The 19490-nt window shown below is 51.2% G+C and overlaps 1 protein-coding gene and 1 long non-coding RNA gene across 4 annotated transcripts; one reads left to right on the forward strand and one right to left on the reverse strand.

Annotated features, from left to right (window-relative positions):
- Positions 1–5824: 5824 nt before the first annotated feature.
- On the reverse strand, positions 5825–19202 carry IL1RN (interleukin 1 receptor antagonist). 3 transcript variants are annotated; one of them, XM_080813883.1, is made up of 5 exons: positions 19130–19202; positions 10803–10854; positions 9449–9537; positions 8252–8364; positions 5825–7111 (listed from the first exon to the last, which is right to left on the reverse strand). In XM_080813883.1, exons 1-5 carry the CDS (start codon positions 19137–19139, stop codon positions 6899–6901), a joined length of 477 nt encoding a protein of 158 aa, XP_080670009.1. In that variant the 5' UTR covers positions 19140–19202; the 3' UTR covers positions 5825–6898. The 3 variants fall into 3 exon arrangements, with proteins under 3 accessions (XP_080670009.1, XP_080670008.1, XP_080670007.1); XM_080813882.1 differs by lacking the exon at positions 19130–19202 and adding an exon at positions 10997–11137; XM_080813881.1 differs by lacking the exon at positions 19130–19202 and having other exon boundaries at positions 10803–11030.
- On the forward strand, positions 10558–14198 carry LOC308349285. The gene is made up of 4 exons (XR_013967434.1): positions 10558–10888; positions 13118–13219; positions 13521–13641; positions 13847–14198. It is a non-coding gene; the product is annotated as an uncharacterized lncRNA (long non-coding RNA).
- Positions 19203–19490: the final 288 nt, after the last annotated feature.

Raw genomic sequence — 19490 nt, forward strand, 5'->3', positions numbered from 1 at the left:
CCGTTCCCATCCCTTGGCAGGGAGACCCTCTGAACAGAGGTGGATAACAAGGTGTGGCAGCTTGAGGTCACTGGTCACTAGGATCTGGGACCTCTGCTCTGACTCCGAGTCGCTGACTGTGTGTCGGCTCTCCCTGGGGAGAGGATAGAGGCCAGGCTGTTCCCTCCCTGGATCTGGATCCACTCCTCATTATAGTAAGTGTCTAGGCCTTTTTGTTTATCTGTCTTTTGTGAGCTCCATTAACCCTTTTCCAGCACATAAAAAAGGGCACATGTCCCTCGCAGGCATGCCACTGGGGCTCCTGCCTTGAGTTCTGGTGAGGCAGGGGCACATTCTTCCCAGGGAGGGGGTGGAGGTAGTTCCATATGTCAATCAGTCTGCTACCAGGCCCTCAGCTGGAAACAGAACCACAGGAGTGGGATTTTCAAGCAGATACTAGAAGACCTGTGGAGCTTCCTGAGTCTCACCCTTTGCACGATAGACATCCATGACAGACACCTTCCGCGCTGCATATTTCTTGCACTTCAAGAGGCAAATAGCTCAAACTAGGACCACAGCTTGATTGAGAGGCTGAGTGAGAATATACTTCCCTTGGCGTGAAATCCAGCTATTTCTCAGAGAATTTTTATTAAAAAAACCTAACTTTCACCAGCCTGAGAGCATGAACTGAACAAGTTATTGGCCTTCTCAAGGTTCTTTCCAGAACGAAGATGGAAGGTAAGCGTACCGGAGTCTCTTCAGTAAAATGCTGACCTCTGGTGGACATTTCTTGAACTGTTTTTTGGTTTGGTTTGGTTTGCTTTTTGGTTTGGGGTGGTTGTTGTTGTTGTTGTTGTTGTTGTTGTTGTTGTTGTTGTTTTTAAACCCCCATATACTTGACACAGCAGAAGTCCCAGAGGCAAAACATTCTTTTGAAAGTTGAACGTCCCTCTCTTTTTTTTTTAATTTTTTTATTTTAATAAACATATAATGTATTTTTATCCCCAGGGATACAGGTCTGTGAATCGTCAGGTTTACACATTTCGCAGCACTCATCATAGCCCATACCCTCCCCAATGTCCATTTCCCCACCACCCTCTCCCGTCCCCCCTCCCCCCCGCAACCCCCAGTCTGTTTCTTGAGATTGAGTCTTTTATGGTTTGTCTCCCTCCCAATCCCATCTTTTCACTTTTTCTTTTCCTACCTCCCCCCAAACCCCCCCCCCGCCGCCTTGCATCTCCACCTCCTCATATCAAAGAGATCATATGATAGTTGTCTTTCTCCGATTGACTTATTTCGCTAAGCATGATACCCTCTAGTTCCATCCACATCATTGCAAATGGCAAGATTTCATGTCTTTTGATGGCTACATAGTATTCCATTGTGTATATATACCACATCTTCTTTATCCATTCATCTGTTGATGGACATCTAGGCGCTTTCCACAGTTTGGCTATTGTGGACATTGCTGCTATAAACATTGGGGTGCACGTGCCCCTTCGGAGCACCACGTTTGTATCTTTAGGATATATACCCAGGAGTGCAATTGCTGGGTCGTAGGGTAGCTCTATTTTCAGTTTTTTGAGGAACCTCCACACTGTTTTCCAGAGTGGTTGCACCAGCTTGCATTCCCACCAGCAGTGTAGGAGGGTTCCCCTCTCTCCACATCCTCGCCAGCATTTATCATTTCTTGACTTGTTAATTTTAGCCATTCTGACTGGTGTGAGGTGGTATCTCATTGTGGTTTTGATTTGTATTTCCCTGATGCCGAGGGATGTGGAGCATTTTTTCATGTGTCTGTTGGCCATCTGGATGTCTTCCTTGCAGAAATGTCTGTTCATGTCCTCTGCCCATTTCTTGACTGGATTATTTGTTCTTTGGGTATTGAGTTTGATAAGCTCTGAACGTCCCTCTCTTTAGGCTTCATCAGGTTTGAGGATATGAACCCCAAAACACATACTTCACTATCTCCCCAAATTTTTCTGAGAGTTGGGTTTAATATCAAACATGCTAAGATTTTCTGCTATGATTAGGGATTTCATAATTTTATGAAGAGAAAACACAAAATTATTTGGTTTCCCTGAGATCTGCAGAAATTTTATGCCAATTTAACATCTACTATTAGCATAATTTATGCCCCCAAAAATGAAGTTCAAAGTGTGTCTTAACCAAACTGAGAAAGTAGAAAACCTTCTTCTACCTTCAACTCAAATTGAAATATAGTCAAAATATACCGCTGAGTTGGTAAAGAGCCTCTCCCTGAAGGTAAGAACCATCTCCCTCCTTTGCATTTCCAGATGCCGCCAGATGAGGCTCCCTCTGAGGGAGCAGCTGGGAGGACTTGAATTCAGGAACCTTCTGGTCCAGGGGGTCTTGACCTGGACATGCCCAGACGACCGCAAACCAGTCTCTGGGGGTGGGGTCAGTTTTTTTTAAAGCTCCACAGGTGAGCTGAATGAGAACCATGGACCTAGTGTCACCCGCTCCTTTTGTAAAGTGAGAACACCTCGGCCCAGAGAGGAGAGGGTGCTTGGCCGAGGTCACCCAGCTAGTTAGCAGGGAAATTCTGACTAGACTGAGAAAGCCTTAAAGACTGGAGCCCTGTACTTTCAGGTTCGAAGTTTCAAATGAACTCTTCCCTGCTCCTGAGGTCTGACAGCACAGGCAGGCCTCCAAGAGACAGAAAAGGCCACAGTCCTCTCCGAAGCTTGCCCATCTTCCCCCCCGCCCCCAACTTTGTTCTCCCAGCCAAGCCTCCCACCTCCCAGTCACCCTGACTGCCTCAAGCACAGATATGTCACTTTCACATGCTGCCCAGGCCAGCCTGTCCTGAGCCCTAGGCGGTTGATTTGTTCACAGCAGACCGTGACCTGTTAGCTCCAAAGCCCACCGGAGACCAAACTCAAATGCCTCCACAACCAGTTGCTTTAAACATCACCCAAATAAGCAAATTTGTAGCCATTTATGGCCAGCCTGCTTTGCTGGCTTGAAACTGCTCCCAACATCTGCAAGCCGGGGATAAGCCCCAGGCCATAAAGACCCCAAGCTGCCGCTGTGCTTCAGAACTCTCTGACCCAGAAATTCCTCACTGTGCTGCTGAGTGACATCACCTAGACACATGAGTCCCCTCCCCCCCCACCCCCGCACCCTATGTCCTCCTAAGTAGCAACTCCCTACTGAGCAGCCTCCGGAGAGGCTTCTGGGGGAAGGAAGCGCACCTGTCAAGGCCCCGCCCAGTAAAGCGCGGGTGCGCTGCTGCCACCTTGTGGCTGTTTCTTTTTCTTTGATGTGCCCCCAAAATCTGCAACCTGCAACGCCCAGGGTTTTTCCCTTTTTCTAGGCTTCTTTCTAAAACTTCCGTGGCCTAAGTTCCCTGACTTCCCAAATTTTCTGGCCCATGTAATACATGAGTTCCTACTGATATATCAATGGCCAATTCACTGCTTAATCCAATATTGATTGACCACATTGGACATTCCAAGTGTTGCTTGAGGGACTTGGGATACTCGTAGAACACGACAGATCAAAATCCCTGAGTGAGCTAGTGATGTTCTAGAAGGGGCTTAAAGCTTTTATTCTCTCTCTCTTTTTAAAGACTTTGTTTATTTATGAGAGAGAGGGACAAGTGGACTCCATGCTGATCGCCAAGCCCAACACAGGGCTCGATCTCAGGACCCTGAGATCATGACCTGAGCAGAAACCAAGAGTCAGACGCTTCAATGACTGAGCCACTCAGGCACCCTAAAGCTTTTCCTCTCTTAAAGAAACCTTGAAGCCAGAGTAAGGAGGTCTTAAGAGGGGAGTTTTGAGTATCATCAGTGAGCTAGCGGGAGGGATGTTGAGGACATGAGTTGGTTTTATAATCATGAGAGTTGGTTTAACAAATGTTCCTGAGTTCCTACACCACATGAGCACTGCACTTTGAAGGAGACCTTCTTAAACTTCACCCTGCACCGAGTCACCAGGGGACCTGCTTCAGAGGAAGATCCTAAGTTAGGAAGACTGGCATGCGGCCTGGGGCTCTGCATTTTACTCCCAAATGCTGCTGCTGCTGCTGCTGATGATGATGATGATACTGATCTCGGAACCACACCTGGAGCAGCAAGGCTTTGAAGCAGATTCCCTTGAGCCCTGACTCTTAGAAAACAAGTGACAGTAATACAACCACAGTAATATGGCAAAGCTTCAGTAAGTCAGCCCCAGGCTTTCGCTATCACCTGCATTTAGAGAGGAGGAAACAGAGCCTCCAAGACATGAACTCGCTTGTGTGGGAGTGCATGTTCCCAATGGGAGAGCCAGAACACTCAAGAGCCCGTGCACTTGATTGTCCGATCCCTCGCCTGTTACTTAGCTATGATCGACCGGCTGCTTGATCTGATCACATGAAGAGTTGGAACTTCAAGTTTCCCTTCTGTCAGCAGAGGGCGGGATGGCGGTAGGGCCCCACATGTGTTGTTGCTATTGTTGCCGTTAAGCCCTGAAGGGTTTTCTGCCCTGAACATCCCCCTTCTCGGGGACTAAAAATCTACCAGCTGCCGGGATCCTTCCCTGACGCATAGCACCGCTCCCATACCGGCTCATTTTATCCCACGTGGTCCCCAGGGAGCAGGTGTGTGGCTTCTTCCATCTTCCACGGGAGTAAGAGACGGCTAACCCAAGGGTGGCCTTCTCTGAGAAGCTGAGATCTAAAGATAGTAAAGATTTTCTCCAATCGATGGCCTTTTAACCCATTGAACTTAGTTATTAGCAGTGAAATCTCCTCTTCTAGCCAAGTGGTGCGTGAAGTCCAGTTGGGGAAGGGGAGAGGAGAAGAGGGCTCGGCCAAAGCCAGGTTCGAGACCTGCAGCCCCTCCTCGTGGCCTAGCTTTGTTGAGTTCTGTTTCCCGGACCTTGGAGACAAGTGCCGGGAGGGCTGTTTGCAAACCCTGTCTTGGTCAGCTCTCTCTGGGAACAAGGAGCAGCAGGCCTCAAGGATGGAGGGCACCCAATCAGACCTGACTTGAGGGCTCCAGAGACCAAGTCCAGAAGTCAGCAGAACCCGGGAGGGAGGAGGGACCACTTTGGCTGCTGGCCTGGCTGGTAGCCAAGCCAAGTCTGAGGATGAAATTACGCTCCTACCTCGAGGGGCCAAATTCAAAAGTCTACCCTGCAATCTCACCATTTCCCAGTGCTCCCTTTCCTCACTCCCCAGAGGGGCAAGGCTTTTCTTTTTTTAGATTTCAAAATTGTGAAATATAGCATACACCCAGAAAACCGCCTAACCGCAGCCAAGAAATAGAGTGTTGCCTGGATCCTAAAAACCTCCAGGTGCTCCCACCTGACCCTCTGTCTCCCAGGGGGTCACCCAGCCGCCCCACTTTCAGACACAGCCCATCCCTGCTTCTCTCTGTTTGCACCCCCCATCTGCACACCGCTTCCTGCAACGGCTCAGTTTGTCCTGTTTTAGCTTTATGTCCACGGACTCGCGCTCCAGGAGTGCTTTTGTGACTCCCACAGCCCGCGTCATGTGGTCAAGGTGCACCTGTCTGTGGCGTGCAGCCGACTGCCGTCCACCCGCTTTCTGTGCTTTGTATGAACATACATGATGTCTGTATTCATTCCTTGGTGGTAGGTGTTTGGATTGTTTTCTGTTGGCGGCTATTGTGGACAGTGGTGCTACCCACCTTCCTGGCAGGGAGATCCGCTCTCACATATCCAGAGAGAGTGAGGCCCAAGGAGGAAACGACTCTCAGAAGAGAGGCAGCCAGGCCTAGCCCCCGGCGTGAGAAAGGCCCCTTGGCTTCCTCGTTTCCCGAGCTCTCCACGCACCAAGCCTGGTGAGGCCAGAGACACAGCCAGCAAAGTAGCTCAAGATTTTATTGTAAAACAGAGCTTCAGTCACAGGGAGTAGCAGACTTTCTACTCTACACACATAACACACATTCAATGAGCATATGCCGAGGGCCAGGCCCGAAACCCACCCAGGTCATGCTCCCTGCTCTCAGGAGCTCACAGTCTGGGGCTCTGGGGTGGGAGACAGACGGAGGCACAACGGTCCTTGAAAAAGTCTCAGAGTGTCCGAAGTGCTAAAATAGTCCAAGAACAATTCCTCCCTCCCAGGAGACTTGGCCCCAGGGGAGCCAAAGTTGTGCACCCTGGGAGCTGGGAGCTTCTGATGGGCGGGCTGGGGAAGGAAAATGGGGGACCGCTGTACAAGGCCTGGAGTGGAGATGGTGCCGGCCTGGGCAGTGGGGGCCAGACTTGAGGAACACGACAGAAAGAGAAAAACTAGGGACCGACATAACTAATTTCTTATTTTTGCAGGTTAGGGTGTTACAAAAATAAGACAGGGAAACCAAAAGGGAGAGCTCCTTTCCCCCTCCCCCGCTCCCTTTCCAGAAAGGCCACAGTCTCTAAATAAAGGACTCTCCTTCAGACTGGATGCAGTTGGCTTAAAAGAAAAAGGAAATCCTTGTCTTCCATTGTGGCACAGACTCTGTGAGTTCTCCTCACAGAACAGCCTCAGTTTGCAAAACAAGGTTTGGGAGGCAGCGTGGGGCATGAGGGATCCGGGATGCGGACAGGCGAAGGGCGAGGGAGGAGGACAAGGAGTCATGGCAGGCAGAGCGGAGGGCCAGCTGGCCGAGCAGCCTGGCTTCCGTCCGGAAGGCACAGGCCCCATTGGAAGGCCTGGAGCAGGGCTGTGGCTTGAGCTGCACGTTAGAAAGACTACCATGGAGGCAGCATCGAGGTCACTTAGCTGAGGGGCTGGCGACAGAGTCCTGTCACGGGGGCTCTTGGCCATCCTTCCGAGGGCCCATCCCACCAAGGCTGCCCTTCCCAGCCCGCAAGACAGCCAGGAGGCTGCGGGCAGCGTGGAGAGGCATCTCTGGAGTCATCGATGTGCTAGGCATGGAGGAAGTGTGGCTTGGACCCACCACTAGTCCTTCTGGAAGTAGAACTTGGTGACCGTCATGGCCTCCTCGGGTGTGTTGGTGAAGCCGACGGGCCGGTCAGCCTCGAGTGCTGTGCAGAGGAACCAGCCGGGGCAGGCGGCAGACTCGAAGCGGGTGGTGGGGCCACTGTCCGAGAGGATGAAGGTGAAACGCTTGTCTTGATCCTTGTTCTTACTCAGGTCGGTGATGTTAACAGCCTGGACGCCAAGACAGGAGCAGTGAGGGCTGGGGAGCCCAGAGATCCCGTGCTGCCTCCCTCCCCTTGCCCATCCATACTTGGCCCCTGGCTGGCCTAGAGAAGGAGCTAGAGAAACACTGACCGGGGACCCCTGCAGCCGGCCACATGTCCCGGGCTGTCTGGGACAGCAGTGACACAAAGAGGCTGTCCCACAGTCACGCCTTGACTTTGGGAATCTGGCCACTCTAGCCTTGGGCCAGGATGTTTGGTAAACACATGGCATCTTCAGCAGAGGGCAGTGCACACGGAGGCCGGAGTTCTCTCCTGGCCTGCGCCTCTGGCAAGAGGGCATGGGGACGGGGGTGGGCAGAGGTCACCGCAGCACGTTCGGCACGGTACACACAACGTCCTCCTCATCCCCCCTCCACACGGAGTAGTCGCCCTCTGAAGGAATGTCCCTGTCCTGCGGTTGGGAGAAGGGACGGTGCCCCAGTTAGTTACAGCCACTCACACTGAGTAAAGATCCTGACCCACAAGCCCCTGAGGCAAAGCCATCTCTTCCCATTCATACTGCGGGGAGCAAGGAGCACAGGGGTGGGATGCCAATGGGTGGGTTTGAGCAGAAAAGAATTAGAAGAGAAAGGTCTTGAAGCTTCGCTTCCTCGGATGAGGGCGAGTCCAAGTGGGTCGGGGGCCCTCGGGCAGGAGAGTGGCACACAGAGAAGGGGACCTCCAAGGCAACCATCCTTCCCAGCCCTCTCCCTTCTCGAGACTAGACTTAGCCCCATGCCTGGCTTCAGCCAGTGGGACGTGAGCTGAACGATGTCAGTGAGGATTTGATACACATCTGCACATGGAGGCTTGTCTTTGTGGAATAATCTGGCTTGGAAGCCAGCAGCCATGCTGTAAGGAGGCCCACGCTGACCTCAGTGCTCTGAGAGCATGCGGAACCGCAGCCTGGGGAGTGAGAAGCCATCATCGCCCCCCACCCCCAGCAGAACGCCCCGCTGATGCCGCTGTGGGAGGGACGGGAGCCACGCCAAGCGGAGCGCAAGGCCCGCTGCACCTGCCTCATCAACCCCAAGTCCCGAGAAAGAGCCTACTGCCATTGTCCCAGCTATGGGGTTTGGGGTGGTTGTTATCTGAGATGGGTCCTTACCTCGAGCTGGAGCCTGGTCTCATCGCCAGACTTGACGCAGGACAGACACAGCTTCCCCCCATGGATCCCCAGGAACACGGTATGAGGCTCGATGGGCAACACATCTAACTTCTCTGGGGAAGAGCAGAAGGCAGGGTCAGGTTGCAGAAAGAGAAGGAGGCAGCCCAGACTCTCCCAGGAGATTTTTCTGTCTCCCCCCGCCCACCCACCAACTAAAACCCGAAGGTCAGAAGGACAGGAAAGCCCCATCTTCCTGGTCTACATTCAAACAGAAGATCAAACCAAGTAGTCTCTGAGTTACTCTTCAAGGACTGTGTCGCCTAGATTCTGCTCTGTGTGGTTCCTGTCCTTCCTTCTCCCCAGGACACCTGTGCTCCAGGTCCCCAGGGGTGCAGGAAAATAGCACACTGGGCCCTAGGGCTTGGTCTACAGGCACCTGGGTGACTTTGAACCTGTCTCTTGGCCTTGGTAGTCTCTGAGCCCTCACACAGCAATGAAAACCTCAGCCTTCCTGTGCTTTGGCGTGTTCATCAGGAGAATTAACAGAAGGACAGAAAAGGCCAGTCTCACACTCTTTTAGGGCGAGGCAGGGAGCTGAGAACAAGGGGACGGGGCAGGGTAGGAGCCATCCCATTGTACCAAGTCAGCCAACAAGGACGTGAAAACATCCCAGGAAGCTCATGCTCAGAGACTCTCTCATGGTGCCATCATGCTGGCCTCATTTCCCTGAAGGAAAAACTGAGGGATGGAGTGGGGGAAGCCTGCCCAAGCTCATGGAGCTTGTTTAGAACAAGGACCGGAACATGGCTGACGTGGTGTCCGTGGATAAGGGACAGAACCCAGACTTAGATGTGGTGCGTTCGTTTTGGGTGGTAGTTAGGATCTGAACAACGTAGGAACATGGAAGCCTTCATAGTTATGGAGGGAAAGGGAGCCCCTTGCCTTCTGTGCCCTCTCCCTGCCAGCTGTGGCCCTGGACGCCGTGCCAGCAGGGTGGGGGCTCCAGAACTAGGTAACCCTCCTACCCTCTTGAGGCTGCCTTCGAGTGTGGCCAGGTCTCCCCCAGCTTCCAACTCAGCCACAAAGACCCAGTGGGGATTAGGACTTTGAACCAAAGGTTTCGGGGAGCAAGCCACAGACTCCAGGCCAACGTGACCCGGGGCCCACACGGCATCCACTCTCCTGGCAACCACTCACCTTCCAATTTAGTATTTGATCCTTGCAAGTACCCAGCGACCAGCTGGTTGTTCCTCAGGTAGAAGGTCTTCTGGTTAATATCCCAGATTCTGAAATGCGAAACACCCCCGCTATGGTGAACAACCTCTGTGTGCCCAGTCCTGTGCCCCCCACCCTTCCTGTGTCCCCTAGAGCTCACTGAACCTGCATTCAGCTTTCTGCCAGGGGTGTGGTGCTTTAGCCCAGCCCTGGCATGGAGAAGGCCCAGCTGCCACCTCTGGAAAGCAGTGTACCCACGTTCTACCATGGTGGCCACCAGCCACATGTGGCTATCGAGCCCTTGGTGAAGGGCTGAGAGCCAGGCTTGCATAGCCCCAGCCTGAACAAGGGCCCTCTGTGCCTTGCTGCCCACCCGTATGACCTTGGACCTGTGCCTCATCTCCTCACAAGTGAAGTGTGGCTACCAATGCCCGTGGCATCGGGTGACTTTGGGGAGCTCCTGAGCTCAGTGAGGGATGGCTGAACAAAATGTAAAAGTCTTTGCACATGTTGAGCATCGGACCTTTCCAGATTCTTCTGAGCTCCTGGATGAGTCTCCTACTAGAGACCTTGATGTGCATCTCCTGGAGCCCCCAGTCAGTAGGAGGAGGCAGAGGCAAAGCCCATGAAGAAGTTCCCATGTCTAGAAATGCACACACATACACACACGCATAGAATCCCGAACTGCAGCCTCACGCCAGAGAAACTCAGTTTGAGGGTGAAGTCACCCTGATGTGGCTTAGTCCTGGGATGTTACAAGACAGAGGGCCCATGGGGACAGAGCCACAGCTGTTGGTTACAATGTTGGTGACATCTCACAAAACTCCTGGCCCCATTTTTTAAAATCGCAGTCGTGTTCAGGGGCTCTTTGATCTTCACAACAACCCAGTAAGGCAGGCAGGGGGTTATCCTTAACCCCATGTCACAGACGGGGAAACCGAGGCCACAAAGGAGCGAGGTCCTCCACCATGTCCACACGGACCGGCAAGGCTGGCCAGCAGTCTGGGCCTCCGGGCTGTGCACCGCCTGCAGCGGGCCTCCCTCCGGCCGCCTTGCCCAGCCAAGAGCCTCAGCCTGACTCCACACCTGTCACTCACTGAGTTGCCAGAGTCTCCGGGACAATCAGCCAGGCCTCTGGCCAAGTTCTGCCCATCTGAGATATTCTGAAACACACTCCCTGAAGACCACGGGTGTGCCCCCCCTTTCCTGAATAACGGACCTCCCTTTCCAGCCCAAACTCAGATGGCAGTCACCGTGGAGGCCAGCGGCACCCCCACGGCCGGTAGTGGCTCCATTTGCCTGTCTGTCCACCAGGCCTTCGCAGGGGTGGCCTTACCTGAAGACTTGCATCCTGCAAGGTCTCTTCCCCGAGGGATGGCAGGCTGTCTCTGAATGGAACAGGAAAAGGAGGAAAGAGATCAGGTAACTGAGGGGATACTTGTAGGTGTCCATCCTGCGGCCACAGCGAGGCAACAGGACACTGCCATTTCGGGCCCCGGGTTGCCGCTTATAAAGAAAATAGTCACTCACCCAAGCCGCCCTGTCCTACTCTGAGAAACGGAAATGCCCTCATATTTCCAAAATGAGAAACCCTTGTTGTTGTCACTTTCAACCGTGCTGAGTGTCGCAACGGGGTGTCGTAACTGATTCCCTCCCCTTTTCCCCCGTGCAATTTCCCCAAAATTAAGATTTCTATTTCCCCTTCACTGAGTTCCTGGGAAGAACGCGATGAAAACTAACTCCCTCATTGGCCTGACAGGTATCCTGAGACTGTTTGTTGACCTTTTTAAAAATAGATTTAAGAAAAAAAAATAGATTTAAGTAGAAAAATCCTCCTTTCTAACAAGCCAAGTGGTGGGGCCCTTCAGCACACGGAACAGTCTCATGACACTTTGTGTTCTTTGAAGGATGGACAGCTGTGCTGGACTCTGGACCAGGGACTAGCAAACATTCTGTAAAGGACCAGATAGTAAACATTTTAGGGTTTGTCTCCGTCATGATTTCTCAGCTCAGCTATTGTCGCTTAAACAGTGATAGGTGATCTGCAAATGACAAGCCAGTTACCTTCCAACACAACTTAATTTACAAAAGCAGGGCATTTCCGTTTTTCAGAGTAGGACAGGGCAGCTTGAGTTTTTGTAAATGAAGTTGGTTTTGGCTGCATTTGGCTTGAAGTCCGCTGACCCCTGCCGTGGAGTCAGTTTCCTGAGAGGTGCTTTGAACTCAGCTCTCTCCATGGGATCCACATCTTTCAAGTATGGTCTTGGGAAAATGGGGTCAATTCAACCCTTGGACAGAAATGGATCCAGATTTCACCTCTGCCACTTGCCATTTGCTACCCATGTGACCTTGAACACGTCACTTCACTTCTCGGGGCCTCTGCCTCTGCCCCTTCTGCCTCATTGCCCAGAGTGGGATTGGTCATGTCTTCCTCTATGGGTGAAAAGAGGGAGGAAGGAGGAGGTAGGAAGGAAGGGAGAAAGGGAGAGAGGAAGGAAGAAATTCTAGCCTGCAGTGAGCACACATAAGCATTAACTTCTTTTCTTACTACATTCTAGAAGTTAGGAAAAAGGTACGCATATTCCCATTTATGGATGGTAAGAGCATGGACAGGGCTTTACATGATCAGAGGGCCCAGTGTTAATGCAGAAGCACAGATTACACCATTGGAGAACTGGGTGGGAGCTCAGCAGTCATCTTACCCACCCTATCACTGTCTTGAAGAACATTCAGAAAGACCCAAAGAGGGAAAGGGACCTGTCCAAGGCCACACAGAGCATTAACAGCAAACACCTAAGAATCCGGTCTTCAGACTCCCAGCCAGTGGTCATCCTGTTCAAGAGCTGGTCTTGATGAGTCTGACTTTATTTTTAACCAACAAATCAGTATCATTGTCCAAATGAGGGCAAAATCCTTCAAAGAGGATGGCTACATTGTATAGTTGAAAGTTGCTAAGAGAGTTGATCGTAAAAGTTCTCATCACAAGAAAAAAGATACTTCTATGACTATGTATATAAAACAGGTGATAGATGAAAACAGCTATGTTGTATACCACTAATGTTATATGTCAATTATACTTTAATTAAATATAATTTAATATTATATGTCAATTATATCTCAATTTTAAAAAATTAATATGTTATATGTCAACTACACCTCAATTTAAAAAGATTTTTTTTAAATGAAGGTTACAGATGAATTTCTCAAATCTTTAAAGAACTCTTCTTTCAGAGCAAATGGAACATTTCTGCACAAATTGTATCACTTCCCTGGGTGATTACTTTGAGGGACAAAGTGACTTGTACTTGTCCCCTCTGTCCTTACAAAATGAGTGACCTCGAGGAAGGCATTCGCCTTTGAAACACAGGCAAGAAAGAATATCTACCTTTGAGGGCCAAGGGGGAGTTCTGTTGGTTTGGGGGAGGGCTGGCTGGAGGATGTGATGGGTAAGAACCTGCTTGATTATTTGCCACATTCATTCAGCATTTGCTGAATTGGGGGTTATAGTTTCTGGAACACCTACGAATCATCAGGGGCTTAAACTGGTCACCACCCCTGCTGAGATGGAAGGCAGCGAGCCCCCACTGTGGTAAGTTCTCTCCTACTTGTCTTCCGATGCCACTTCTGAAGCCCTCCTCGATGTCACCTCAGCACCCCTTGAAAAACATCCCTGGAGACTGAAGAGGAGGATGACTTGCCCAGGGGACCCCAAGGGGCTCCGTCCTGCCTGCCTGCCCTCGGACAGCATTCCAGGTCAAGGTCCCACCCACACTGTGTCTCCTGGGTAAATGCTCCCCTGTCTCCAGCCCAAATTCAGAGAGACAGATTTCTCCCAGAGAGCAGAACCCTGGGTTCTCCACCTTTGCTGGAGAAGTGGCCTAGCAGGCCTTTCCAGGTGGAGAGGAGGGAGTCCCTAGGGCCGGGTTGAGAAGTCAGGCTGACCTGGGCCTGCCCTCTCCCATGTCACTTAGGAGCTGGGCCACCCACACCCTGTTCTCTTGTCTGCAGTTTCATTATCCATTAGACCAGGCTGATAATTGAGGCCTTGTCACAGGTTCCGTGAGGACTGAGATGTTGCACACGGTGTACTCAACCCTGACCCTGGCACGTAGCAGATACTCACACAATGGAAAGCTATTGCGTCTGCCTCTTCGCCCCCACGTAAAGTGGGAAAGGTCAGTCACAATGCCCCTAACCCCATCCACCCCGCTCGGCTCGCCGGGCTGGACTCCAGAGGGGGAGGCCCTCACCGTCTGGACTGGGGGAGGAAGTGAGCGGGGGACTGAGGCTCCTCCCCTCCCCTCACGCTTCTGGCCACAATTCCACTCTTGGTTCCGTCTTATCAAAAACAGTTGGTGTCCCTATGATTTCTGCCCACAGGAAATCTCTGACTAAACTTATTCTCGGTTCCGGGTGCTCAACCCCTCACTCCAGTTCCCGAATTCAGTTCAATGACCACACCACGTCGTGGACCCTGCCTTCCCACTCAGACCTTGTGCTCTCCCTGTGAGCTTCAGGCAGCAAACTACATCGAGTGCCTTCTACATGTTGAGGCCTGCCTTGCCCTGGTGACAGCAGAAATGACAAAGGCCCACTCAGAGGGAACTAGGACAACCATGTCCTCGGAGTGACACTCGACAGGCTGTACTGGGACCAAGCCCTGGCCCGCCATTGGTGCCTCTAGGGCACCATCCACATAGGAAGGGTTCAATAAATGCTATTTCTCAATCTCAGCTAATTGCATCCCTCAGTTCTGGGATTGCCATCTGCTTCCTTTTCTGGGGGGGGGTATGGTTTCTGCCAAAAGTTTCAGTCTTGTCTTTTAAATCCTTGGACATGGTATTCATGGTTCTTGTAAAGCCTGCACCCACTCAAGGCGTTATCTGAATCCCTGCTGCGTGTCCTTCTGGAATCCGCTTCTGTCTGGTGCACAGGTTGTCTTGCGTATGCCCGGCTGCTTTCTATTGACTGCTGGGTACGGTAGTATAACAAACATTGTAGAGGTCATTTGAGGCTCTGGACATATTGTCTTTATCTAGAGATGATTTCCTTTTGCTTCCCCTGGGCAGTGAGGCTGGGGGTGCTTCCAGGTGACCTTCCCCCCCAGCAGGCTTCCAATAGTCACATTGGGGCATCAAGAACTAGGCAGGCTACTCCATTTCTGTTCAGTCCTGGTCCTTTAGGGTCCCAGCCCAGATCTGGGGTGTTTATCAGGGCCCCTTCTCCTCAGCGGGAGATAAAACACAAATTTTATCCTCTCCCACCCCCTGTCCAACCCCATAAGACTGTCCAAAACTCAGATGGGGCTTTTGAAACCAGCAAATGTTTCCCGGGCCAAAAGGCCCCCAGGCTGACCTCCACCTGTCGGGGCCTCTGCAGTTCTTCAAAGCCCTGGTCATTCTTTGATGCCATCTGATTATTTCGAAATACATTCTGCTAGCTTTGCTGGTTATCACAGCAGGAATTTTGGCCCTGGGCCAGATGTGAAACCCGATGTATATTTTTTGAATTGTATTTCTCAGGATGGCAGAGTCCAAACAGCATTTGGAGGAAGGGGCAGAAGTGGTGAAAAAGTCTGGGCAGGAGTCCGAGGAGAAAGGGCCTTTAATGCCGCACCAAGGGGCAGGGAATTTATCTTAAAGAACCTGGAATCAGAGGGTGACACTGTCAGATTTGTTTCATTAAGATCATCCTGGGGCCCGTGGGCAGATAGATGAGACCTGGTGTGTGATCTGGGGCCACTGAGCCTGAAGGCAGGGCTGTGCTGTGCTGGTCCATGCGGACAGCTGGCTTCTCCGAAAAGGTTCCTATTAGTAGCTTTTGATGGTTTCTCTGGGATAAACACTCTCTCCATGGATGATCCCAAGCCACCAGCAGGACCATGCTGAATGCAGAGCTGGGAAGAGACGCTCACAAGCCGATCCTGCCAGTTCCAGCGCCCCACAGAGGTGGGGAGATCTGAAGGCTCTTGGTCCTTCTTGGGAGAGAATATCTTAATTCCCAACTTAATTCCCAACTCCAGTCTCCAGTCTCTCCAGTCTCTCCCTGCTGAGCCCAGCGGCTCAGCCCCCAGGTCCCATCCCCCTTACAGCAAGCGATCCCTCCCGACAAATCCAGTTCACCAGGACACCTCAGTGAACCTTGGTGTAAACATTTCCAGCTGTGTCTGCTGGCCCGCAGGCAGGTCACACAAACAACATTCATCAAAATTCAAGCAGCCGGCTTTGGGCAGACAGATGTGCACCTTAAGTTGCAACACCTAGATCTCACGTTTAGATCCTTCAGCCAACTCCTGCGTACGTGAGCGTCACAGCGCACAGCACACAGCACACATGCCCAAACTTCGGAAATTTTTACTAAGATAATGGTACAAAGTCTCTGGTTACTCTTCCCAAGAGCTGAGTAAATATATCAGTACAAATAGGAGGAGGAAGGGCAAATACCAACTTACATCTTCTCTTGTCAGTTTCCACCAAGCCAGCCCTGCCCCGTAACCAAGTCGATTTTTACCAAACTCAGGAGCTTGTGAGAAGCTGCGCACGGCGACAGGCCTGGTTTGGAGACAGAGGTTCTCCCAGGTGTCTCAGCCGACCTGAGTGCCCTCCTGGCCTGGGAATGGTGGTTGGGAGATTGCATATAAAGTCAACTGTTATTGGGGCACCTGGGTGGCTCAATGGTTTGAGCCTCTGCCTTCAGCTCAGGTCATAATCTCGGGGTCCTGGGATTGAGCCCCACATCTGGCTCTCTGCTCAGTGGGGAGCCTGCTTCCCCCTCTCTCTGCCTGCTTCTCTGACTACTTGTGATCTCTCTCTCTGTCAAATAAATAAATAAAATCTTTAAAGTCAACTGTTATCAATCACGGCTTCACAAGAAGCGTGCCCTCCTCCTGGTCTAAATAACAAACTTACTGTGGATCTCGTACAAGTTTCCAAGTCTTCTAAGATGGTTTTTGCTCCAGCAGTTCCAGGTCTGATATGGATCTGAACTGAAAGCCTTTCTTTATCTGCTTATCTGGTCCTTTTAGAGGCACATGTTTGCTCCTGCCTTCTTGGTTTTGGTGACCAGCATCATAAGGCAGCTAGCTTCTCCAAGGGTAGACAAAGAGGGAGCAGGTCGGGAACTGGGGGAGGGCACAGCTGGGTTTCTTACCTTCTGTGCTTCAGGCTCAGGCTGTGTGCTCATTCTTTCCCATGGTTCTCACTTTGTTCTCATGACCGCTGTGCAAGATGGGCATTTTTACACCCACTTTCAAGACTGGTTTATACTTATACTCACCTCCCAGAATAAGAAATCAAGGCTCAGAAAGATTAAATCACTTGCCCCAGATCATGGCTGAGGCAGGATTTGAACCCAGCTCTTACATTCCTTCCCATACGCCAGTCCTGCCAGAAAGGCAACTGACCTCTTTCCTCTCCGCTTCATTGCACAGGGGACAGAAGCAACAATTATATTTGCTCTTATGACGTTCCTTTTGATTTGAACTCATGTCTTCTAGAGAAACAATTTATTCCACAATTGCTTGGAACTTTTAGGAGTTTGGTTTTTGGTAATAAATAAAGGATGATTTGGAAACCTTACGGAGCTTAACAAGAAAGCTCTATAGCTGGTTTTGGACTAAGGTAGTCATTTGCCCGGTTTTTCCAGAACTTTCCAATGTTAGTACGGTAAGTCCTGCATCTCCAGAAAGCTGAGATGATTGGTCACCCTATAATACAAATCCTAAAAAGGTGCTCATACCATCTGGTGGCTAGTGCTGCAAATTGCAGGCACGATTAGCTGCCCATCATTGTGTCCTGCCCAGCAGAGATGTGGTCTGTTTTAGTAGATAGATACATAGGTAGATAAAGCCCACAAGAACCAAAGCCTTAGCCTTCCACTCAGGAAAAGAGACCACAGCAGATGCAACGTTGGTCAATCACTCCCCTTCGGATCAAGTTAATTTTTAATTTAGCCATTCACACTTCCTCCAACTATGTTAATCAAGATAGGTCCGCCTCTAGTAGCTTCACATTGGTTTCAAACTTAGGCTGTAAAAATGAGTTTCTCTATCACTATCACTGCCTCCACCTTTACATCCTCTTCCTCCTGCCTCACCTTCTTCACACACCTTAGCTGTGAGGTCAGTGGCGTTAGAGAGGAGGAAGAGGGCCAGTGAGGGAATTTTGGCATCCCAGGTGCACACCCACCTTGGTCCTTGATCCTCTGTCCTCGAGCTCCCAGACCTTGAGGCAAACCCTAAATCTCCCCATGGTCTCCATGGTCTCCCTTCTCCGAGCCCTGCTCCTGGCCTCCCAGAAAACATGGTGTCTTCACTGGGCTTGCAAGCCCTCGTCTCCTGAATTCAAACTTACTCAGCGCCTACCATGTGCCAGTTGAAAATACTTCAAAGTGAACTGTTTTTAAGCATAAAGGTTCCTTCACATTCTATCACTGTCTGGCTCTGGGAATGGCATCCTCTTTACACATTTGAAAGAAGCGTAAGACCGTGGGCTGACATTTTAACACACTCCACTGGAAACTGCCTCACCTGCTGAGGGAAAGGGGAGGATTTGCTGCTCTTGGAAAAACTGTTTGTGGTTTACAATGTCCTTCTTCCTGCATGAGCTCACTCAGTCTCTGCACCCCGAGAGCACGATAGGGTGGTTTGGAACAGACCGTCTGCAGCGGACCCCAGCTCTTCCCCTTAGAGTGGCTGTCTGGTCTTGGGCAAATTACTTAACCTCTCTGTCCAAGTTCCCACTTATGAAACAGTGAACAGTATTAGTGCTTCCTCATAGGATTGTGGTGAGGATTAGAAGAGATGGGCCATGTTCATTGCTCAGCGAAGCACCTGGTCCGCAAGCTTATGGAAGAATTGGCTATGACCGTGCCCATGAGACCCTGAGAGTTGGCCAGCCTCCTCTTGATACTGAGAAGAGGGAGACCCAGAAAGGAAAACAGTTCACCCATTCAAGGTCGAGCACGGAATTCGAAACTAGGTCTTCAGACTCCCAGGTTTAAGATCTTTTCTCTGTCCCACACAGATCTTTAGCAGAGATTGCAAACCAGTAGCAGCCCACAGGTTGAATATTTTCTTTGCTCACTCTGCTGTTTCATTTAATCAAAATACTTCTGAAGGAAATCGGAATATCTGACTATTCCTGAAAATTGAGGAGTTCTGACCACCTGAGCCTGCACCCTCATGAGACAACCATCTGCTAGAACGAATCAGGGGTAGCCACGGAATTATGGTCCCTGCCCTTGCGTCTGACCCTTCAGATCTTGGGACCTGGTGCCCAATTCTGTCAGTGTTTCTCATTGAGTTCACATGGTTCTTTCTCCCATTGGACAGAAATATATCCCCAATTTCCACATCTCTCTCACCAGTGGAAAATGACCAACAGACTCTAAGAGCTCCAGGACTTTTCTTGCAGCAGGTGTGTCCCCTCTGTCACCTGCGGGCCTGGCAGGCATTGGGCTGGTGTCCCTGGCCCCACCACAGCATCTGTGGGGACTGCTGCTGCCTCCCCCTCGGCCAGGTCTCCCAGACAGGCCTGGAGCTACCTGCCCTTGACGTCTCCCTGGAAGCTTGCTCTTCAGAGTCTGAGAGCCTTTTTGGTAAACACGAATGGTAGCTATTCCCTCCCCCACCATTTTTCAGATGGAAAAGTGAAAGAAACTTACCTGCAGCCATGGGAAGGGCCTGGTAGAATCCACGGTCCTCTGAGACCTTCCAGCCTCTGGCTCCAGACCAAGCTGCTGCACAGAAAGGAGAAGCAGTGGGCGCTACCTGCGCCACCCACACCTCCCAGGGCGGAGTCGCTCCTTCCCTCCTGATTACCTGTGGAGAGGAAGAGGAAGGGCCTGCGCCTGCCTTCCACACACCCATGCAGGGCTCGCCAGGCCCAGCTTCCAAAAGGGTGACTCAGGCTAACAGAAGCCAAACGGGTTCTTATCTCTGTAAAGCCAGAGGTCTCACACGAGGAACTGGGCTGGCTTAGCAAGGCTGGACCTTTGTGCCCACCCCACTTTGTGCTCAAGCCAA

The sequence above is a fragment of the Martes martes genome (assembly GCF_963455335.1).
Source record: "Martes martes genome assembly, chromosome: 9".
Lineage (NCBI taxonomy): Eukaryota > Metazoa > Chordata > Mammalia > Carnivora > Mustelidae > Martes > Martes martes.

Excerpts from the sequence above, each read along its gene's own strand:
- IL1RN (XM_080813881.1), bottom strand. The coding sequence starts at position 10,918 with ATGGACACCTACAAGTATCCCCTCAGTTACCTGATCTCTTTCCTCCTT. Across the intron at positions 9,538-10,802 it reads TGCAGGATGCAAGTCTTCAG|AATCTGGGATATTAACCAGA; the intron begins GTAAGGCCACCC and ends TTCGCATTTCAG. Across the intron at positions 8,365-9,448 it reads ATCAAATACTAAATTGGAAG|AGAAGTTAGATGTGTTGCCC; the intron begins GTGAGTGGTTGC and ends GCTCTTCCCCAG.